Raw genomic sequence first — 24206 nt, 5'->3', positions numbered from 1 at the left:
CAGCTGCGCGCTCGTCGACGGCGGTGAGGAGGCAACCACAAGGCTCGCCCGATGCCGGGCGCACTCACAGGAGGACGCGGCTTGGTCAGAGCTGGAGCATGGTGCCCCGGCCACGCGCGCCGACGCATCAGGACCGGGCGGCTCCGTGTCAAGAACACGCCGGCGGTGAGGAGGCGCCGCGGCTGCTCGGCGATGGGGCAGCAATGAGCTCCGACGCTAGAGGTGGGGCAATGGGAGGAAAATCGGCGGTGCTAGGTGCAGACGCGGAGGCGGTGACCGAGCTTGGCACGGGCGGACCGACGATGCGCTGCGGCCTGGCAGGTGGAGCTGCGCTGGAGAGGAAACGCCAGAGCAGTAGACCAGTGTGGGCCGGGGTTGCGCGCGGACGACGGCGTCGGCATGCTACGGCACTGGCCGGGTGGCAGAGCAGCGCGCACGGGAACGGGAGGCGAGGCAGTGGCTGCTGTCCAGAGCAAGCCGTGGGGCTCGCCCGGGTGCAGCGGAAATGGAGTGGTCCAGCGTGGCTCGGACAGGGCGCTACGAGTCGCAGCGAAACCGTGCGCGGCTCTGGGTACGCGTGCTCTGGCGATGGAGGCAAACAGGGCAACGCGGCATGGTCCGCAGCGACGTCAGCGGCCAAGCAGCACGGCACGGGACGCGGCCGAGAAAGGCGAGCAGGAGCGGCGCGTGCACATGTGGAGGAGTAGGGTGCTGCGGCTCAGTAGAAGGGCGCCCGGAGCAGCGGGCCATGGCATGGACGCACGGGAGGCGTGGAAAAAAAACAGCGCCGAGGGGCAACGGGTGCGCTCGCTCGCGGGGACGGCCAGCACCGGCAGGGTGAGGCGAGACCGGCGAAGGTGGCTCGGGCGCTGCGAGGCGAGGGAGAGCGAGCCGGGCGGGGGTCGCACGACAGAAGGTGTGCTTGGCTGGAGGCCATGGCTGTTGCTCCGCGCGAGCAGTAGAGCGAGGAAGGGGCAGAGCAGCCAAGAGAACGGAGAGTGAGCAAGGAACATCGGGCGGCTCTGCTCGAGGCTCCCCGTGCGATGGAAGTGGAGCGGGAAGAGAGGAGGCAGGCCCAGGCCAGCCGGATGCAGATGAGGAACACTGCAGCGCAGCGGTTCGGCCAGGAGACAACCACGGAAGGGAAAAGCCAGAGGAAAAGGACGAGCAGGGACTGAGCTCCTCGGCTGCAGAAAAAGAAAGGGAGAGGGAGAAACGACGCTGCCGACATGGAGGTGACCCGGCTTGACTTTGCCTGGCATGACGTGACTGAACGCAGACACATTAGTGGCACGGCCTAGAAAAAAAAACAATTGGAGACAACAAGGACCGAACGGGCAGAGGCAGCCGCAGCAGAGAAACGCCCCATCATGATTCAGAGTACGCAGAGACGGACAGGCAGGCAACACACAACGCGGCACACAGTGAAGTCAACTTCGCCCCCCCATATGTGTATATATATATATATGTATATATGTATACGTGTATATATATAAATATATGTGCGTGTGTGTGAACAAATAATCAAATGAGACAATCGATAGCATGCATGCACGTATTTTGATTTAGAGCCATTGTCGTAACGGGTGTGTATATATATATATACACACATATATGCATATATATATATATTATAACAGTTTACTGCTTTAGTCAATTTGCAACGTCTAGGCACAGCAATCATTTTGTAAACTCGCATTTAAATTGATTCAAAAGCTATATATATATATGTATATCGTTCTATTTATGAATGGGTTTTATTTTATTCATAGACGTTGTTCTCATGCTTAATCTAATAGAACGAACCGTTTGCTATTGATTTGCTCGAATTGTCGCTCGACATTCTTAATTATTTCTATGCCCGGCGTGATTTAACTTGAGCGTTTACTTGAGTCCGCGAAACTAAGTCACACAAGATTCGCTTATCGCTTCACGCATGTTTTAAATCAAAAATTCGAGAAACTCATTTCGAAAGTTTTACTTAGGCCTAAATCGCGGCGCTAAATAGGATCGTAACACCGGGGTGTTACAACCAACCCCCCTTAAAAAGAATCTCGCCCCGAGATTCGAAGCAAGAACCAAAAGGGGAACACGCGATTACATTTTGTAGATCAGGGATTACCCGAAAGATTACACGACTTCGGATACTAAACCACACGGGGAGCTAGGGATACCTGGTTAAGAGCAACTTGATACACCCAAGACCTACTCCCAAAGTCGGGATAGACGAGGACAATGGAGGAACAATAAGATAATGATTATCCAAAACATGGCGTAGCACCAACAAATCCAGAAACAGTCGACTGAGAAGTAAAACATCGTGAACCCTAAGATTGACTACCCAAAAGGGAACTTGAACTTCTTCGACGAACCGGATCCTTCCTTCTTCTTCGATCACACCATCACCTAAGACAGACGAACATAGCTTCACAACATCGACTGGATTTCGTAGTTCTGCTCCAAAGGTGAGGGGAAATGGGGATGAAGGAGAAAAGCAAGGACCAAGGGTATTTATAGAGGCGAACGAAGAGGGGAAAGCAACACACCGGAGTGGAGATAAGATTGGACATGTTGCGCTCCCTGCGTGAGCGACGGAGGGGGAAATAAAGGAGAAGAGAGGAGGTCCGCTCGATGAGGCAGGTGTGCGGGCGGTCGTGTCACCAAAAGAAGAAGGAAAAGAAAGGGAAATGGGGGGGGGTCCGGTACGGGGACGAGGCGCGAGAGTCGAGAGCCGACCGGATACTGGAAAAGGAGCAACGCACAGTGCACAAAGACGGTGTGCACTGCACGATGCCGCGGTCACGCGAAAACGGGACGATAATGGACCCGACATCGACGGCGTTCGCAGGGCACGCAGCGAAATAACCCGACATGCGTAGCACGGTCAACTAAGCACAGGGCTTGGGACAAAACGTCCACTCTGACTTTTGCAACTACTCCCGACTATCCACTGCTGACCTTCCTTGACCACATCCGTCTTTTCTGTAAACCCAGATCATGTCATACTTCCTTTCTCCAAACCATCTCCTTTTTACCTTGAAAGACACTTTTGCATCCCCATTATGGATTTCCCGTTTGAACACCCGAACATTTTCAAGGAGAAAACTTTAAAACAAAACAGTACGGCGGTGTAACTTGGTAAAGGTACTTGGTTAACAACCTCGATACCAGCACGTGCCGAGCAGCGTCACATGTGGCAGCTGTTCCACATGGAGCCCTCGGTTTTGTCGCGGCACCATAAGCTATTAACCAGGCAACTACTACCAACTTACACGCCATGAAGGCAGTGGGGTCATAGACCACAGAGTAAGGGGTATCGCAAGGGAAAAATTCAAACAACAAAGGTTCCCTTTGCAACAAGGGATAAGGAATTCAAATCCAACGGCGGATTTGTTTTAAAGAGATTCAAGTGTTCTGTTAGGACATCCACAATTAGTCGATACAGTGTCCAATAACATCCAATCATGACTGATCTACTAGCGTCGGAATGGCAACTTTTCTTGCAACCCGCTTAATATCACCCTTGAAAACTTTAAGCACATCTAACGAACTTAAGGTAGATGAACGCAATAAACACAGCGAAAAAATAAAATTCATGTTCCAACGGTCTTATACGGGTACAACGTACAGGCATTCAGGCTCACATTCACGACATAGCATTCACCTACAGTCGGACGATCTCAACAACTACGGACGACAACAACGGCAAGAGTAAAATACAGGGGGACAGCAACGAAAAACACTACTACTATGGGCACAACGTCCCAAGGCAACTAGTCTACATCCTCGTGGGGCAACGGCTGAGTGAGAGGAACCAAGGGCTCTTCATCTGACACTTCTGAGGGTGGAGGTGCGGGCGGTGCTATAACACCAGTTCTTCTTCTTTCTGGCGGGTGGAGAGGGATCCCTTCCAAGATTGGGGCATCCTGCCTTCCATCAACCAGCGACCTCCGCCTAGCCCTAGTGAACAGATAGGCCTCACCCAGCTGATGGACATGCCGATCTTCAGCCTCCTTCAGAGATTCCTCCATGGTGGCCTCTCGGCTCTCAGCAGCTGCAGCGCTAGCATGCGCTTCGGTGAGCTGCACCTGGAGCATCCGGTTGAAGACCTCAGCTTCCTCGGCACGCCGAAGGCACGCCCTCAGCTCCAAGGCTTGCCGGTCATACTGCTCATCTAGAGCGAGTAGGTATGTGGTCAAGTGCACCACGGTGGGACTGTCCTCTTGCGCATCCCGCCCTTGCAAAGCCTCCATGCGAGCCCTCCATGCCCACCGGTTCCTATCCAAAGGTGGAAAGAACCGCATGGGGGTACGGGCAATGGGCTCCTCATAGATCTGGCAGAGGTACCGTAAGGCTTTGCGGGCCACAACCTGGTAGGTGTCGATGAAGCTAAACCCGATTACGGTCACACTCCAGGCTTCGGTGAGGTCGGGGAACTCCTCACTCTTCCCGATGTAGACGGTAACCTCACACCGCTCGGTGCCATGCTCCTCATACTCACGGCCCTCATACTCGGGGTGATCATTGACTCCGAGCTTTTGCAGGGTGGCATGCAGGATTTTGGGAAACCCCTCAACATTCAGGTAGTAGGTGCTAACCCAGGCTCCTGCCATCTCTGGCGGTGGTTGCAAGGAAGGCTGAGCGAAAAGCTAGCTCAAAGGAGAAGCTAAGTGAGCTAAAATGCACTGAGTGGTGGTACCAATGGCTAAGCCAGGCTCTACTTATAAAGGCAGAGCATTCAGTGGTCCTGGCGCGGTTCACCAGGGTTCCCACGCGATATCACTACGGCGGATCGACCAAATTCCACGAGTTGAGGCGAGCGACGTGCGATGCCATTACTGACTAGTATGACTGCAGGGCAAAGGTCCGACAAGAGCGCAGAAAGGGGGTATGGGGAGACGTGGGTCACGACCGGCATGAACCACGGGCGAACACGAAACACGAAGCCACAGTGCAGACCTAACTCTCGGACAGGAACGAGTCAGATGTGCACAATATGACACGCGCGACACCTATGAATGGCGTATCTGCAAGTAATACAAGTACTACAATGCATAGTCAGGATATGCATGAATGCACGTTCTATACGTCCTTTCACTGTTGCCAACATATAGGGCAACCGTTCTCAAAGTTTTGGCACATCGTTCTCTCCCTGTAACTAGCCGATACTATCAGACTATGCTCGAGTCAGTGTACCTGCAGAAACTTGATTAAGTCTACCTAAGTCAGCAAAGTGCCATCTATCCTGGATACATAACCATAGTAATAGGGCTACTTATATAACTTCGCATATAAACGTCCTAACTTTTTGCAACAAAGGGTTGCCAAATTTTAGTTTAGAAAAGGTTCTCGAAGCTTTATTTCCTCATTTATGCTCTGATACCACCTGTGGCAGAACCGCCTAATCTAATGCCTCACAGGAGTGCTTGTCTTCCATTAGTCACTAAGCACTCAGGGGAGAACACTAGATTACTCGGTTCCGTCGGACACACCCCAGGGAAGAACCCAAAAATCCACATTTTTGCCATCAGGATCACAAATGAGAGAATAAAGCTTACATCATTCGTAACCATTTCTTACATCACTTTTACACAACAGCAGAGTATAATATTTATTAATATAACAGCGGAATGAAATCATATTATCAGAGTTATAAATAATTTAATTGAACAGCGGAATAGAAACATGTGAACAGAGTTACAGCGGAAATAAACCTCTATTAATGACATGATGAAGTATCGACATATAAACTACGACAATAGATTATTAAACTTTCATTTATAAAAGCATTTGGTGAGAGTTATAAATAGCAACTACGATCGCAGCGTAAAGGAAATCCTCTCTGAGCCCACCAGGAGGAATCCACACACAAAGTTCAGCTCTAGCATCCACCTGTCACCTGCAATAGGGGGAATAAAACCCTGAGTACTCAATTGTACTCAGCAAGACTTACCTGATAGGAGAAAAGAAAAGACTCTAAGGATATGCAAGGCCATCTGGCTTGTGGGTTACATTTATAGGAAGCCTTACTAAGCGTGCGTCCTTATATTCGATTTTTATTAAAAGCCGCATTGGTTCATTAACTAACCATTCTATGTAAGCACCTATGCTACTTTCAAGCAGGTGGTAAGCAATCAGATTTCCTTTTCCATCTTTCATCTTTCATCTTCAGTTCTTACTACGATGCTAAACCGTAGACAAGCCGTACCGGATAGTCTGGCGATTCATGAATCAATGCCCCCAGCTGGGTACCCCGAAAACACACGCCCCGCTTGTACCCCAGGCACAAGCAGGACCAACCCATCACTCTCCTGTCCCGGGTATCCAGGTCCCCGTCCAAACTGGGACTCCAAGCCCCCACCTCTGAGTCCCGGACTCAGTGCGGTGCAAGGACCTCCTCCACCAAAAACAAACCATGACAGTCGGTTCGGAAAGAGCCGGATCCGCGACAAGAGAGCAACAAGTCTTCCAAGCGCCCATACACAAGTATGTGCTCGGGATAATAAGTCTGTGACCTGCCTAGAGTCATATGCACGATCGGTCCTTAATCGACCAGACAGGGAAGATGGTGTAACCAAGCTATGACCCGCCTCCGCGGCGACACAACTTCTTACACCCACCAATACCCAAACCATATCCCTGCCCGGTCACCATTTTCCTTTCCACCATTTATTATTTTCCAAGTGATAGGAGTCCAATAATATATTTCCTATCTCTCGCGAGTGACAGGCAATCACTCGACTTCTACCGGAGTCCTGTAGCATAGCATTCTACACGATCCTGTCATACTAGTAAGACTTATAGGAATAAAGATATATATGCAAGTGGGTTTCATTCAACTCCTTAACTTAATGCACAAATATTATTTAAACTGCAGAAAGTAGGGGTTATGCACCGGGGCTTGCCTGGGAAAAATATAATCAGAAGTTAGCTTTCCATCATGGCGACATGATCTCCAAAAGCACCATTCCTCCAGCAACTCTCGACGACTCCGTGATCCACCGATGTCCCTATTATGATATGCAATGTAATGCCATGCAAAGATATAATTAATTGACTGCAATCGTGACTCGTATAAATACGCTTTACGCATCTCAAGTTAACGAGCTAGTTCTAACGACGACCGCACTTGGCTACATATTCCCGTTGTCGGATAGGACGTTATTTCTCAACAATTCTTTTAGTTATATAAATCAACGGTGTTTCTTTATTCGTAATAGGACATTATTATTTATCTAGCAACTAATTGCTCTAGAGCTACAAAATTATGGTGAGCAGCTAATATTGCTAGGAACCTACTGTAAAGATTTCAGATCTAATACTATTACCAATTTGTCACGAAAGTTTCTACAAGTTTATATTTTGCAATATTAAATATCTTAGATTAATTATATGGCTTCCAAAAATATCATCGAACTATGTGAACAAAATATACTAATAGGTAGGTCCTAATTTTAGGAGACTATCAAAACTAGTTTGACATTTTTATGATTTTTCTGTGATTTTCTACGAATTTTTCAAAGTTACTTCAGCTTTAAATTAGAAAACACCTTAAACAAGAAAACGGGCCGACGGCCACTGGCTGGCCCAGCAGCCCGCTTGGCCAGGATCAGCGGCAAGCAGGCCCAGGCGGGGCATAGGGCGCGCGCGGCCAGCGGCCCACCGGCGCGTGCGGCCCAGCACAGTGACGGGGCGTGAGCGGCCCAGCAACGGTGGACGGCAAGCCGGCCCAGGTGGGCACCGAGCAGGCTGGCCCAGCACGCGGCGCGGGTGGCCCAGGCGCGGGCAGCGGCGTGGCCCACCAACCAGGCGCTGGCGGCCCAGGCGGCAGGTGGCGACGGCAATTTGCTAAACGGCCCTTGTATTACCTCGAAACTAAAACACAGTCCAACAGGTACTATTCATTCAAGTCGCGTATTTCACAAATAAAACCCCGTATAAAGTTTCTTCTTAAATTTATACCCTTCCTCACCTTCTTCTTTCCCCAAAAGCAGCGGGCAGAACAGAGTCACCGGCCGATGGTGAAATCCAGCTGCGTGCTCGTCGACGGCGGTGAGGAGGCGGCCACAAGGCTCGCCCGATGCCGGGCGCACTCACAGGAGGACGCGGCTTGGTCAGAGCTGGAGCATGGTGCCCCGGCCACGCGCGCCGACGCATCAGGACCGGGCGGCTCCGTGTCAAGAACACGCCGGCGGTGAGGAGGCGCCGCGGCTGCTCGGCGATGGGGCAGCAATGAGCTCCGACGCTAGAGGTGGGGCAACGGGAGGAAAATCGGCGGTGCTAGGTGCAGACGCGGAGGCGGTGACCGAGCTTGGCACGGGCGGACCGGCGATGCGCTGCGGCCTGGCAGGTGGAGCTGCGCTGGAGAGGAAACGCCAGAGCAGTAGACCAGCGCGGGCCGGGGTTGCGCGCGGACGACGGCGTCGGCATGCAACGGCACTGGCCGGGTGGCAGAGCAGCGCGCACGGGAACGGGAGGCGAGGCAGTGGCTGCTGTCCAGAGCAAGCCGTGGGGCTCGCCCGGGTGCAGCGGAAATGGAGTGGTCCAGCGTGGCTCGGACGGGGCGCTACGAGTCGCAGCGAAACCGTGCGCGGCTCTGGGTACGCGTGCTCTGGCGATGGAGGCAAACAGGGCAACGCGGCATGGTCCGCAGCGGCGTCAGCGGCCAAGCAGCACGGCACGGGACGCGGCCGAGAAAGGCGAGCAGGAGCGGCGCGTGCGCATGTGGAGGAGTAGGGTGCTGCGGCTCGATAGAAGGGCGCCCGGAGCAGCGGGCCATGGCGTGGACGCACGGGAGGCGTGGAAAAAAAATAGCGCCGAGGGGCAACGGGTGCGCTCGCTCGCGGGGACGGCCAGCACCGGCAGGGTGAGGCGAGACCGGCGAAGGTGGCTCGGGCGCTGCGAGGCGAGGGAGAGCGAGCCGGGCGGGGGTCGCACGACAGAAGGTGTGCTTGGCTGGAGGCCATGGCTGTTGCTCCGCGCGAGCAGTAGAGCGAGGAAGGGGCAGAGCAGCCAAGAGAACGGAGAGTGAGCAAGGAACATCGGACGGCTCTGCTCGAGGCTCCCCGTGCGATGGAAGTGGAGCGGGAAGAGAGGAGGCAGGCCCAGGCCAGCCGGATGCGGATGAGGAACACTGCAGCGCAGCGGTTCGGCCAGGAGACAACCACGGAAGGGAAAAGCCAGAGGAAAAGGACGAGCAGGGACTGAGCTCCTCGTCTGCAGAAAAAGAAAGGGAGAGGGAGAAACGACGCTGCCGACATGGAGGTGACCCGGCTTGACTTTGCCTGGCGTGACGTGACTGAACGCAGACACATTAGTGGCACGGCCTGGAAAAAAAACAATTGGAGACAACAAGGACCGAACGGGCAGAGGCAGCCGCAGCAGAGAAACGCCCCATCATGATTCAGAGTACGCAAAGACGGACAGGCAGGCAACACACAACGCGGCACACAGTGAAGTCAACTTCGCCCCCATATGTGTGTATATATATATATATATATATGTATATATGTATACGTGTATATATATAAATATATGTGCGTGTGTGTGAACAAATAATCAAATGAGACAATCGATAGCATGCATGCACGTATTTTGATTTAGAGCCATTGTCGTAACGGGTGTGTATATATATATACACACACATATATGCATATATATATATATATTATAACAGTTTACTGCTTTAGTCAATTTACAACGTCTAGGCACAGCAATCATTTTGTAAACTCACATTTAAATTGATTCAAAAGCTATATATATATATATATATATATGTATATCGTTCTATTTATGAATGGGTTTTATTTTATTCATAGACGTTGTTCTCATGCTTAATCTAATAGAACGAACCGTTTGCTATTGATTTGCTCGAATTGCCGCTCGACATTCTTAATTATTTCTATGCCCGGCGTGATTTAACTTGAGCGTTTACTTGAGTCCGCGAAACTAAGTCACACAAGATTCGCTTATCGCTTCACGCATGTTTTAAATCAAAAATTCGAGAAACTCATTTCGAAAGTTTTACTTAGGCCTAAATCGTGGCGCTAAATAGGATCGTAACACCGGGGTGTTACACTCATCCCCCACGACAGAGTTGGTGCTGTGGTTGTGCCTTCCAATTAGAGGATGCAATGCATAATGAGTACCTACCAGTTCAGTTTCAGTCTCAGTTCTGTTCAGTTTCCTTTCCAGTTTAGTTTCAGTTTCAAAATTTGTCATTTCAGGATATATTACCACTTGCTCAAAATATAACTTGCTCCAATTCAGTTTTTTTAAGTATTAAGCAATGTTCTTTATGGATGTCAACTTCAAGGACGAAATGGAATGCTGCAGGCAATTCAAATCATTCCAAATTTATGGCTATTTATTTTGATGCCTGTATTTTCAATTTTCAGTATTTTTTCAGGGTTTTCTTAGTTTCAGTTTTCATTCAAGTTTTTTAATATTTTCTTTTAGGTTCGAATGCCTTCCTAAATCATGCATATTAGTTGCTCCACCTACAATGTATAAGTTGTCATAAAAGGATAGCCATTGCATACATAAGTTGCCACTCTTGTCTTTTTAATAAATGTCCCTCCATTTTGTCAGCTAGTCATGTTTCCTTGCTTATATAATGGGTTATAAATAACTTGCTTCTCTAGTTGGTAGCTTATGCAATACTTATTCTAATAATTTGTTCTCAGGTTGCAGCTTGTCTTGTTTTGTGCCGCTAACCTCATTTTTCAATAAATGCCCCTAGTTGACAGCAAGTTAGGTTTCCTGTTTTTTTAATGTGTTTATAATAATTTGTCACCCTAATTAGCAGCTTATGCAATGTTTATTTTAATAATTTGTCCTTCCAAGTTACAGCTTATCTTATTTTGGTCCGCTTATATTCCCATTGTAACAATATGTGCACACCATGTAAAAACTTTAGATTATTTTTTGGAGTGGCAAGTTTAGTATTATATGGTAGCAACTTTTTTCATAAATCTTCTAACATATTTTTACACACAAATTGTTATTAAAAAAATCGTTGAAACATAGCCAAGTGAGATCTAGTTTCGTTTGTCTTGTCACGTAGAATGTACCAGTGAAAACAGAATTGAAAACCAAAACACCGTTCAAGAGTTATAGCCTTTTTAGAAAAATGTTTGTTTTTTGGAAAGCGTCCAAAGAGAGCTGGAGCATCAGCGCAGTCGTGTTCAAACGCTGGGCGCGGCCGGAGAGGCGGTGTTCTGTCAGCCGCAGAGGGGGTCGCGCGTTTTAGGCGCGACGGGGTCGCGGGATATCGCGGTCCCTTACACTGTTTCCAACAATAATTATTCAAAATATATGATTCATTTCATGTCTGACTAGCTACAGTCAAATGGTTTAATATTTATTTTTTGTCTTTTTCAACAACAAAACTTAGAACATAACCCTTTCTGCAAATAGGTCTCCAAGAGAGATGATACTCATATTTGAATTATACTTCTTCTAACATCCAAAATATGTCTTCCATATAGGGACTCTGGAAAGTTATAGGTATCACGTTGGAAACTCATTTTGAGTTTGTGACTTCTGATAGGTCTACTGTTAGAGACGGTTTTTTTTTAAATCTGCTGGAGACAGCCTTATACATGCATAAAAACACGATCGCAGTCATGTACGTGCCTGGATTTCGCAACGAGATGATCACTGGGTCGGCGGGATGCCCCTCGCCACCTGGTCGGACAGCAACACGATCCCAATTTTTTTTGCTTCGCTCTCTTCGCGCATGCCCTCAGCTCAACTCCTCCCCCTCTGCCGCCACCTTGCCCGTGCCCCCCCCCCCCCCTCCTCCATGTGCCCCTTCTCCCCCCGGCCGCCCGCGCGCCACCCGTCCTCGCCCGCACACGCCCGCCCCGCCCGCATCTCGGCTCCCGCCCCCGCACGCCACCCTCCCCCCGGCCCCCCGTGAGCCGCCCCTCTTCCCCGTGGCCGCTCGTGCCCGACGCCTGGACAAGCAGCACCGAAGGAAGCATCCCTTCCGGACGGCCGTAAGCCCCTAGCTGGACGAGCAACACCGAATGTGAGGCTCAGTCCCTCCCGGATCTTTTCAATTTCAATTCTATTCCACTAACGGATTGATTTTCCATGTTTTTATGAATGTATCTGTGCAATCACTAATAAACGAAGGCAGCAAAGAAATAGAAATTGATCATGTTTTATACACATATATCTGAATATTACACTTCTCTGCCCAAATAAATGTTCATGTCATCCTGTACAGATCACTAAAATTATGTTTTTCATATATTTTTAAGGATTAAGTCCACTTTTGGCCCCTCAACTATAGGGTTCGTCTAATTTTAACCCTCAACTACAAAACCGTCTAGCGGTGATACCCCAACTGTCAAAACCGTTCACTTTTAGCACCTGGACGCGGACATGGCTGTTTTGTCCTACGTGGAGCGGGGTTGACCACGCCACGCTGGTGTTGACCGCCACGTAGGATGCCAACCTCCATCTTTGTGGCATGGGGCCCACACGTCGCCCACTCATCACCTCCCTTCCCAACGAAGCCGCGCAGGGCTGCAGGACGCAGGCGCCTCAGCCAGGAAGATCTGGCTGCGGGCTCCGGCCGCGGGGGCAGCCAGCCGTAGGCTTGAAGGCCACCGCAGATTTCGAGAGGGAGGACAGCGAAGGCGCGCGGCCAAGCCGCTCCTACACGTGCACGCACAACCATGGCGGTGGAGGAGGCCTACCGGCGAGCAGCGCTGGCCCGCGCGGTCCTAGGGCCGGCCGCGGCTCGGCCGAAGGCGGGGCGTGGCCTGCTGACCACACGTGCTGGCAGCCCTGCAGCCACGATAGCGGCAGGGAGGAGCTGAGGAGACCCCTGGCCCCCCCCCCCCCCACGCTCGCCGGTGCGGCGCCCACCGGAAAAGGCGCGGTTACGCCGGGCAAAAGAGCGATGCGCTGGCCAAGCTAACGAGTCTACGAGCATATATGGACCAAAGCGAAACCCTGGGCGGCGGTTAGAAGTTAAACGACGAACTCTAGCGCTCTGACCATGCCGCCGGCGAACTACTACGGCGCCGCGACTGTTCCGGCAAGCCTAGACAGTGAGGGAGTGGTAGAGATTGAGTGGGAGCATCCACGTCTTACTCTGGTGCTAGCAGTGCCTACGGTTGAGGCGGAGGGTGTTGGTTAAAGGCTGGCCACGTGCGGGCAGCGAGGTCGACGTCGCTCCGCGGCGGACATGACCGCGTCACCGGCTGAACGGCTGCGGTATAGGTTCAGGCGAGGTGAGCACGAGCTATATCAAGTCTCGTCGAGTCTATTAGTGGTATTTTATTAGACTCTACCGTTCGGTGGAGCTCAACCCCCAATTTCTACTGTTGCGGTGGCTGAAGTGACCGGAGGGTGAGGGAGAGGTGCAGGGGCAGCAGAGCCGCATAGAGGAGGCTTAGCGCGGGCGACATTATTGCCGCGGCCCGTGCGGCTGCTCTGTCCACGGTGTGCGCAGTCGCAGCGGCAGAGGGCAGACGGCTGCTCTGTCGTGGCGAGCTCGGTAGGGGCGTAGGGAGGAGGCGGCCGCCGTAGCTTGCTCGCACGCTGCCGTGTTGCTCGGGCGCCGCCGCCGCAACATGCTCGAGTGCCACCGCCCTGCTCGCGAACCGTTGCCGCCGCCTGCTCACGCACTGCGGCAGCCTGCTCGAGCGTCGCGTTGCTGTGCTACTCGTGCGCCGCCACCGTAGCCTGCTCGCGTCGCCGCCCTGCTCCCGCATTGCGTCCTCGGTTGCCTCCTTCACGCGCACAGGAATGGGAGGAAAGAGGGCCTATGTAGCGGTCAATGCCAGCGAGGCATGGTCAAAACCGCTCTACGTATGACAAAACAGCCCTGCCCGCACCCAGGTGCTAAAAGTGAACGGTTTTGACAATTGGGGTATCACCACTAGACGGTTTTGTAGTTGAGGGTTAAAATTAGATGAATCCTATAGTTGAGGGGCCAAAAGTGGACTTAATCATATGGTTGAAACCGACTGTACAAGCAATGAGAAAAATAACATCATTTGTCCCCGTTTGAAATTTCTGAATTATGTGAAACGCAGTTTATACCATGCTACTTTATTCCAATGGCAAGTGAATGACAACTTTTTCTGCACTCACAGGGCTGTGTCTTGTATTGGCAGATTGGACGAGGAAAGGTTTATCCTGTTGTGATTGTGTGCTCTACAAAGAAAGGGTGGAAGTATGTTTCTTACCCATTCAGTCCCGCGTGAGAATTTAGAGATGCATTATCTAGCAAATTATTCATTTGCTTAGACGAAACAATAGTTATTGATGTTTCATAGCGTTTTGATTAATGGACCCGACTCTGTTAAATATATGATAGAGAAGCTAGGAGTTATTGATGTTTCATAGCATTTTTCATGGATTGCTTAATCAAGGGGAAAGCAACATGAGTGTTGTGCATCCCACTTTTCTATTTCCATTTAAGCAGTCAGATTTTGATCTGGATGCTGCTGCTTAATGTGCCATGCTTCATCTTCACTGTCAATATTCATTTTATTCACCACAGGATGAAAAAGTTCACCTCTTTAACTACACAAAGGACATGGTTATTTTGTTGATTGACCTGTATGTGAGCAAAGCTACAATCTTGTCTTGCTTAGCTATACTTTGTAAGGTTGCCTGGTTTGACAATATATGGCATATTGTCATAGAGGGGATCACATATAGGTTTTGAGTATGATATTTTCTGTTCACAGAATTACCTGTGTGTTGAACTATCCTTTTCTTTGTGTATTCTCTTGTGCAGGCAAAGGTGGACATGCCGTCGTGGTGCTGAACACAGTTCTTGCACAGTTGATGGTGCGTGCATGGAGCGAAAGCCCGCGGCGGCGGAAGCTGACGTTGGCGGTGCGGGCGCGCCAGCCCACGGTGCGGAGCTCCTCCCAGCTGCTCGACTCGTGCTCTCCTCCCTATGCCTCACTCGGCAAATGTGAGATGCCATGGCCGCGACTTGGCAAGCGCAATCCATCTCCCACACCCACTCCCTACGCCACCCATAACCCACGCTGATTCGTCGGAGCCTTGTGTTCGGCGCTCTGACGGCCGATTTGGGTACTGTGTATTTGGTTTCGTCAGATACACATAAGTTGTTGCTGTAGGTTTCGTCTCTGTTCTTTGGCTTGTAAAGTAGCTTTGGTATTTTTCTATTTGGTGATTTAGCTTAATAGTCACATGAATCTTACTGTGGCACAGCACACCTGTATTGATTTGCGTTCTAAAATTGATTTGCGTTTTCATGAAGCACCTTTTGGGTCAGTAGTTGGCAACTTGGCATAGGCTTCTTGGTAATGAAATTTTCTTAGCTTCAAGATACTGTGCCCAAATCTTCTAGTTTCCTGAGTATTGCAATTGGTTACTGAAAGTTGTTCTGCTAGTAATTTTTTAACTTCTATGACAAATCGAGACAAATAGCTGTACTAAATTGAGGGCTATGAGAATAAGAAAGATCTAAAATTAATTGCATTAGAAAATAGGCAACAAATACCGGAAACATTAAAAACAACTGCCCTGGAAATTGGTATCAGCAGCTGTCCATTTATGGGCCGGCGGTGATGGTAGGGAGGGGGGGGGGGGGGGGGGGGGGGGGGGTGGCGGTGTTCACCGCCGGCTCTAGCTAGCTGATTTGTAGAGACCACAAAAAAGAAACCGGTAATGACAAATAACATTAAAATACATAGCTTCCTCTATTTGATAACGACAGATAAAAGGTAAGTGACTTGAGCATAGTAATGATTTAAAGTTTCTTGCTGACACTTATATGCCATATAATCTAAGCATCAATACTAGTGTTTAAGTACTCATCCTTGATTTTGTTTAACTTTACAACCACATCTGCCATGTTTGTTCTTTCATCAGGCAAGTGACTCGAGCATAATAAACCAACCTCCATTATTGAACCGAGGCAGCAGTATTGTCTCTTGGAGGACTCGCAAGAGGTATTGGTATCCGCACCATGAAAACCATCATTTGTTTTCTGAAATTGCAGTAAGTTTTTATCAACAACAGCAAGGAGTTCTGAAGGTAGTGCATCACTAACCCACCCTCGCAGGGTGCGTTCTCCATTGAACATGGGATCCGTGGGCCCCTTCCCTGTGAAGATCTCCAGAAGCATGATCCCATAGCTGAAAACATCACTCTTACGTGATGCATTCCCCGTCAAGCCATATTCTGTTTCAATTTGGATTTTGGAACGGTCGTAAGATGACCAGTTTGTGATTATAATAAGCAATGCCAAAACACAAAAATAAAGATGGTAATAAAGCAGTCATCTCTGTTACCTGGTGCCATATAGCCAATTGTTCCGGGCATGCTTGCTGAAACCATGGAGTTTCCATCGCCAAGGAGTAATCTTGCAATGCCAAAGTCAGCGACATGTGCAACCATGTCTTGATCCAGCAACACATTGCTAGGCTTTAAATCACAGTGCAAGACTACCTCAAAGTGCTCGTGGTGCAGATAAACCATTGCCATTGCTATGTCTAGTATGATATCCAATCTCTGTAGAAGATCCAAGGGTTGGTTACCACTGGATGACAGCCACCTCTCCAAGCTTCCATTTGGCATGTACTGGAGGACTAGTGCTTTAAAATCAAGGTTGGAGCAGGTGCTAAGTATCTTCACTAGATTCCGGTGCCTAGCCATGCGAAGTGCACGGCACTCAATGTCAAAGCTCTTTGATGCTCCTTCATGTTGCATGTCGAGGACTTTTATTGCAGCTACCGACCCATCGTCAAGCTGACCTCTAAAGACTTTGCCAAAGCTTCCAGATCCGATGAGATTGTCATCACTAAAATTACCGGTGGCTCGAACAAGCTCATGGTAAGAGATTAATCTGTAGTTCAATGCCTCTCTTGCTGAGACCAATGGTTCGTCTTGTTTCTTACTGCTTGTTCTGATCTTTAAGTACAAGCAAATAGCTATTGTTCCAAAAGCCAAAGCTAGTGGGAGCAGAAATTTCAGTAGCCACGATTTTGATGAGCGGGACTTTTGGTTGTTATTTGGGCAGGGCAGAAATCCCAGACGTGGAAGCCCACAAAGTGCAGTGTTTCCCATCAAAGATTGAAGTGTTATGTTTGAGAAGATCCCACCATCTGGTATCCGGCCATTAAATTTGTTGAAAGAAAGGTTTAAGATGGTGAGGTAGGTTAGATTAGCCAGGGATCTGGGGATGGGACCAGACAGGTTGTTGTAGGAGAGGTCAAGGGCATTAAGGCTGATCAACTTGCCAAATGTGTCTGGAACTACATCTTGAAATGCGTTGTTTGAAAGATTGAGGAGAGCTAGTTCTTGGAGCTGTCCAAGGGAAACCGGCAAGCTACCTGACAAATGGTTGTCTGAAAGATTCATTAGGATGATCGCCGTTAAACTTCCAACATCAACTGACAGATGTCCGTCAAAAGAATTGTGGGAAAGGTCTAGCTGTAGAAGATTCTTATTGCTCCATAAACTTTCTGGTATTGTTGATGAGAGCATGTTGAGTGATAGAGTGAAGGTTCGCAGTTGCTGGCTTAGATTGCCTACACTGTCTGGTATTTGGCCAGAGAAGTTGTTGCTATCGAGGCTCAGTTGTTGTAGGCTACTTAGCCTACCAATGTCTGTTGGTATGCTGCCAAACATTCTGTTTACAGATGCATCAAGCTTCTGGAGGTTCTTCATATTTGTCAGAGATATTGGGATAGTGCCAGTTATCTGGTTTTGGTGGATATCTATCACAAAGAGGTTGCTTAAATTTGTCAATGTGGTAGGCATACCTCCGGCTATTTGGTTCTCATAGGCAAAGAAAAACTGCAGTGCGGTGAGATTTCCCAGACATGCTGGGAGGTGTCCAGTGAAGGAATTTGTGCATATTGTAAGGCGCTGGAGACTCCTGCATTCGCATAGAGCCCTCAGATAGTCAAGATTGCCATCTAGCAAGTTCCCTGCAATGACAAAGTATTGGAGATTCCTCATGTTCCCCATTGTCATCGGGACCGTTCCAGTCAAATTATTTTCTGACATGTCTATCACGGTCATGATTGACATGTTGCCAAGGGATGCAGGGATTTGGCCAGTGAAGCGATTGATTCCTAGATTTAACCACTGGAGGTTCGTCAATCTCCCCAACTCTGACGGTATATCCCCCTCAAGCATACAATCACTGAAGTCCAACATACGCAATCCTGTGATATTACTCAGTTCTACTGGGATATTACCCACAAGAGGATTAATACCTAACGCAATTGTATCAAGCTGCCTTAGTGATCCTATCCATGCAGGTACCGTACCACTGAAGTAATTGTAAGACAAGGAGAGTGTGCTGAGGTACTGGCTTTTTTCAAGCCCTGCAGGAATCGGCCCAGAGAAGCCGTTCCTAGATATGGAGATATATTTCAGCACGGGGAGACTAAAGCTCTCATTGCCAGGGATGGTTCCGGACAGATTGTTCACGGCAGTGGTCAGATATTGGAGCATGGACATGTTGAACATGGCAGGAGGCATGGGACCAGAGAGCATGTTATCCCCCAAGCCAAGGACCGTGAGCTTGGGCAAGAAGGCGATGCTCTCAGGGATGGCTCCTGACAAGCTGTTGTAGATCAGGTTCAGATAGTGCAGTTGAGTGGTGTTATTGAACAGGCTCTCTGGTATAGGACCGCTCAGTTCATTGTGCCGCAAACTCATGCGCTGGAGGTTGCGCAGATTTTGCAGCTCACGGGGAATCCCTCCTGTTATGTTGTTTCTAGAAAGATCAAGGGATTCAAGCCTACTGATGTTGCCAAGTGTGGGGGGGATATTACCTGACAGACGGTTGTCCGAGAGATCAAGCTGTCTTAAGCGAGTCAGCTGGCCGAGGCTAGCCGGGACGGGGCCAGTGAGGCCGGCGTCGCTGAGGTTGACAAGGGCAAGGAAGGAGAGGTTCCCAACCGCGAGGGAGATGGTGCCCTGGAGGTGCATGCCGGGTAGGGCGAGGATGACGGCGCGCTCCGGGTGGCGCCGGCCGCACGACACGCCCACCCAGCTGCAGAGGGACGTGTTGGCCGTCCAGTTGCCGCGCAGAACGCCTAGCGGGTCGGTGACCTGAGCTTTGAACGCGAGCAGTGCCTCCATGTCGCTTGACATGCCCGGGGCTCCTGCTACTGAGACGAGGAGCCACAGAGCCATGGCGTGGAGGAAGAGGGAGAGGGCCATGGTGCACGGCGTTCTAGCCTCTGTGGGCTGCGGAAGACCAGAGTTGATCGAGTTATAATTAAGGAACAAGTACACGTTACCTCAACTTATGTGAAAGTTTACTTTTCCTCTCTGAACTCTAAAACTAGGTAAAGCATCTTTCTGAACTTTTAAAACCGTTCGTTTTACCTCCCTGGCCAGTTATAAGTAGGGATGAAAACGGTACGAATATTTTCCGACCGTATTCGAAACCGAATCCGTTTAGAGGGGTTAAGATCTGTCCATATCCGAGTCCGGATATCCAACATCCGATACCGTATCCGTATCCGAATACTCAAATCGCATATTTATGATGTCGATATCTAATCGTATCCTATCCGACATAGTTGACACTATCCGTATTCGAATCCGAATCCGGACAGAAATATGAAAACAAATGTAATATCGATGATATCCGTCCGTATCTGATCCGTTTTCATCCCAGTTATAAGCGCTTTTCAAAGGCGGTTTTGTCTTTTCTTTTTTATTTATTTCGGCTAAATCTTTAAAAATCATAGTAAATCACAGAAAAACGTAAAATTAAAAATTCAATTTTGTTGGACTCCACGTGAGTATATCTACACGGTGAACATATAATATGGTATGCTTTAGTAAAAAAAATTTTGCTGTAGCTTTAGATCTATGCTTTTCTGTAATTAATTCATAGCTGTAGTTTCTATGGTCTAATTATGGTGAAATTTTTATGCTGGGCTAATTATTGTATGCTTGAACTGTAGTAAAAAATTCATACTCATCGAATCATGTATAACTTAGTTATAGATTTATAAATAGTTTTTAACAAGCATACACCTAAATAAATCTGTAACTAAATTATAAATACTTTTTAACAAGTATACACCATAATGAGGGGAGGAATCCTCAACCAAGAGAGAGCCGGGAAAAAGGAGCACAAGGAGAGAGGGGTCCATGGTCTTGTTATCGGCATTTGATGGGACAAGGCGACCAAGAATCAAGAGAAAGGCAGAGGTAGCCAAAGCATGACAGTTAGAACTTGTGCAAAACATCAGGGAGAAGGGGTTGAAACTGATGTGGGGGTTTTGAGATGTACCCAACATGTCATTGTGCACAGACAAACAACACTCTCTACTCCGACACCTCCGATCCTCAAGCAACTGTTAAGCTTTAAACAAGAAGGCAGCGGACAGTCGTGATTTGCACTGTCTTGAGGCACTTCCGGATCCAATCGTCTCCCACCAATACTCTCAAGAGACAATACTCGATCGGTCATATACATACTAGCCACTGTACTGTACAGCGGTAGCCGGTAAAAGACACTGTGCACACGTTCCTTTCTCGGACCGGCGGCTTCTATACGAGAACGACCTGAGATCGCTAAAATATGTCTCCATCATACATCACGCCGTGAGCGAAGGGGAAAAGTTAAAAGAACGCAGGAAATTGAACTGAGAAAAGTTTGGCACATCACGACCATCTTGCTGAAAAAATGTTTTACTTGATTTGAAAAAAAAAGGGTGGGATGTGACTTCGGCCTCATTAGTTTTACATCAAACAAAGGGAAACGAACAAGGTCGAAATAGGACAAGCCGAACTCATCCAAGTCATCCAATCCCCTTTAATTTCTTTAGACTTTGAGATTCGGCTCTAACTTTTTCAGCTTTGCTCCTAATTTTACTAGCTGAACAAAGACAACTTCTTTAATTTTGCTTAAAAAAGGTGAAGTTATGGGATCAACTTCAGATCTTTTGTGGAATACCTAAAAGCATAGATATACTCATGGTCCCGCTAACCCGGCATTTGGTGAGATAAGGCAATCAAGGCTCAGGGAGGACGACGGTGGAGCAAGCACACTGATAGCGACGAAATTGTCAACGGCGTGTCAGTGCATGCGCATGTCTCAGTCCCAGCGACGATGATGGCACATGTACGGATGATATGATGTTTCTGTTGTATTTAGTTCTAGCTAGTAGCGTGTGTATGCGTTTGTTTTATAGGATAAAGTTCAAGTGGACATTATAAAATTTAAGAAATACTACACGACGATTGATACTTAGGCCAGTCTTAGTGGAAGTTTCATCTGCCAGTTTCCAACACACCCATATTTTGGAAACAGTGTAGAAGAGTTTCATCCCCATAAAATTTTCTCTACTTTCATGAAACTTTTATCTTCTCTCTTCATCAAGACAATGCTATATCAACATATTTAATGCCCATGAAACTTTATGAAATCTCCATTGAGACTGGCCTTATAAGTTGGATATTCGTAGATATATGTTTTATAGGATGCCGTGTGTTTACCGCGTCCCGAAAAGAAACAGTCGGTTACTCGATCGGTCGTATACATACTAGCACTGTACTGTACAGCGGTAGCCGGTAAAAGATACTGTACACACGTTCCTTTCTCGGACCGGCGGCTTGTATACGAGAACGACCTGAGATCGCTAAAATATGTCTCCATCTTACATCACGCTGGGCGAAAGGGAAAGGTTAAAAGAACGCTGGAAATTGAACTGAGAAAAGTTTGGCACATCACGACCATCTTGTTAAAAAAATGTTTTACTTGATTTGAAAAAACAAGGGGCAGGATGTGACTTCGGCCTTATTTGTTTCTACACCAAACCAAGAGGTTTTAATCCCCAGCAAATCAAAATTCCCCTCGATCTCCTCAAACCCCCTTGGTTTAGGATAGAAACGAACGCGGCTGAGATGGGACTATACATAGTGTTAGGTTCTTTTTCCCTTCTATGAAGGCAGGCAAAAGGATCATCAGAAAATTGCTCTAATTCTCCTCTCTTAGAAATTCGCACGCATCTCAAACTGACACACCTAATTAATTAGTTAATTAGTAAACTTAATTAATATCCAACTGGATCTTAATTAATTAATTATCTTAATTAATATCCAACTGGTTCTCCAATGGGTGAGCCCGTGCCCAGTCCAAGACCAAGCCGAACTCTTTCGGTCCCCTTTAATTTCTTTGGACTTTGAGATTCCGCTCTAACTTTTTCAGCTTTTGCTTCCAGTTTTACTAGCCAAACAAAGACACATTCATGAACTTTGCGTAAAAAAAAGGTTAAATTGTGGGGCCAACTTCAGGTCCTTTGTGGAGTACCAAAAAGAGTACCCTAAAAACTTCATGTCTTTTTTAAAGTTGCTCCATGGTAGAGTTTGAAGGAGTAGGATTGATTTTGGTAAAATAGAGCAATCCTAAACAAGTCTTTTCTTTTTCACTTCCGCATGCGGTAACATGAGCGGACCGATCGTTGGCAAGGAACACACCTACTCGACGGCTCATCCACGACGGCACCTCTATCCTCTTATGTCCCTTTGTTCAGTGTCGTAGCATTTTCACGTGAGGTGGTGTACCTACATGCAATGGCGGAGCTGGTGAATTTCCACGCGTAAGGCCACTAGTTAAGCACCTAAAAGTATTAAACATTGTCTACATATCGATGGTTCACAAGGATCAACAACAAAAGTGCATAATTTAGTAGACATATCTCAGTTCCACATATAATTGTGCAACAAATTAAACTGATTCGAGTTGTCACAAACATTTCCATTGTTGGCTGTCATTCCTACTTCCTACCGGTTATGGGCCTGCTCGCTGGTCCGAAGGAAACCAGCCAGCCGGCTGGTTCCCCTCACGCGGCATTGTTCATCCATCCAGTCAAACAGTCACACAACCAGCCAGTTTCAACCAAGATTCTGCCAGCCGAACGAGGCCTATGATTCTTCTATAACTTTGCACTTATACCGAAACAAAAGGTTGGCCTAGTTGTATAATAGGCGTAGGACCAAGAGGGAAAAAAAGATTATTAATGTCTTTGTCCCCCTCTTGCTTTGTGTAAGTTCACAAAATAAAAAAAAAGGGGGTAAAACAACTTGATTGCTAGTTGCCACATCGTACAATATGTTGTTCGTACTCATGTTCCTGTGCAGTGTACCCCTGTGTTTTCTGCAGTCTGTTAGAAGGGAAGAGGCCACACAATGCAGAACACACAGTCGTCGGCTTACCGCTCGAAGCTCGCCGGCCTAGCGACCAGCCACCCGGGCGCATCTCCGACTACAGAGCCACAGACAACCCTTAGCGGCTAGCGCATAGGACTTGGTGGCGACGGGCGGCCACAACCCCTTGTGCTGAGTTACCGATGGGCTGCGTCCAGGCGAGCCATTGCAGCACAACGGCTGCTAGGGTCAAGTAGCACTGTAATAGCTAGCAGAGACAGCCAGACAAGGAGAGGAGGAACAGCTGAATGGGGACGGGAGTTGCCAAGTCGGATTGCGGTGCTAACGCAGCGGACCGACAGAGTCTAGGTCGGGTGTCGTCGTGTCGAGGAGGCACTCCTGGTCTCTCCTCTCTAGGCAGTAATAAGGCAACTCCCGTCCCCATTCAGCTGTTCTCCTCAGGCCATTCAGTATAGGATCCAATTCCGGAGTCCGGAATAGTGGAACAACTCTCAGCTGTAAAAGCTCGACAGCAAGCACCTCCAAAATGTGCCTGAAACATCATCAATATCTTCAGTCAGAGGTACATCAGTGTGGGACGTTTGCCCCTCAGTTCAGACAACATCCAATACAATCATTTCTCCTCATACCATTTAGTATAGGAAACAATTCCAAGATACTTAGTTATCAAACCAAGAGCATCAGTGTGGCGATCAGATTCCTGCCCGATAGCAAGTTTTTACAAGAGCAAGACCCAGAAGTTGATAGTTGTGACTATAAATTGATGGAATTCTAGGACCATCTATGTGTTGATCTAGTGGGTAAATACTTAGCTTAGATGAGAAACTTGATGATGTACCTCGCCATGGCGCGGTCACAGCCACGGCGCCACCGCGACATAGCCACTGGAGTCGTAGTAGGGGAAGCCGTGCATGCGCCCGCTAGGTCGTCGAACGCAGCAGCAGTGCAGGTACGGTGCTGTGGCGGCGACGAAGGCGATGGCGCTTCCTGTCGCTCACAACGCCCCTCTCGATCGGTCTAGGGTTAGGAACTTCGGGCTGGGGCTAGCGGCTACC

General features: G+C 48.5%; 1 protein-coding gene across 1 annotated transcript; it reads right to left on the bottom strand.

Annotated features, from left to right (window-relative positions):
- Positions 1-15866: 15866 nt before the first annotated feature.
- Positions 15867-19123, bottom strand: LOC136522942 (LRR receptor-like serine/threonine-protein kinase EFR). Its single transcript, XM_066516737.1, has 3 exons — positions 16299-19123; positions 16062-16188; positions 15867-15994 (listed from the first exon to the last, which is right to left on the bottom strand). Exons 1-3 carry the CDS (start codon positions 19114-19116, stop codon positions 15910-15912), a joined length of 3030 nt encoding a protein of 1009 aa, XP_066372834.1. The 5' UTR covers positions 19117-19123; the 3' UTR covers positions 15867-15909.
- Positions 19124-24206: the final 5083 nt, after the last annotated feature.

This window comes from Miscanthus floridulus, chromosome 18 (assembly GCF_019320115.1).
Source record: "Miscanthus floridulus cultivar M001 chromosome 18, ASM1932011v1, whole genome shotgun sequence".
Taxonomy (NCBI): Eukaryota; Viridiplantae; Streptophyta; class Magnoliopsida; order Poales; family Poaceae; genus Miscanthus; species Miscanthus floridulus.
This window is presented reverse-complemented; position numbering and strand designations above follow the sequence as displayed.

Bases quoted from the DNA above. Each gene is read 5' to 3' on its own strand.
- LOC136522942 (XM_066516737.1), bottom strand. From the start codon at position 19,116: ATGTCAAGCGACATGGAGGCACTGCTCGCGTTCAAAGCTCAGGTCACC. The intron at 16,189-16,298 runs GTAACAGAGATG...AAATTGAAACAG, and splicing joins AATTGGCTATATGGCACCAG to AATATGGCTTGACGGGGAAT. The intron at 15,995-16,061 runs GTGGGTTAGTGA...CTGCAATTTCAG, and splicing joins GGAGAACGCACCCTGCGAGG to AAAACAAATGATGGTTTTCA.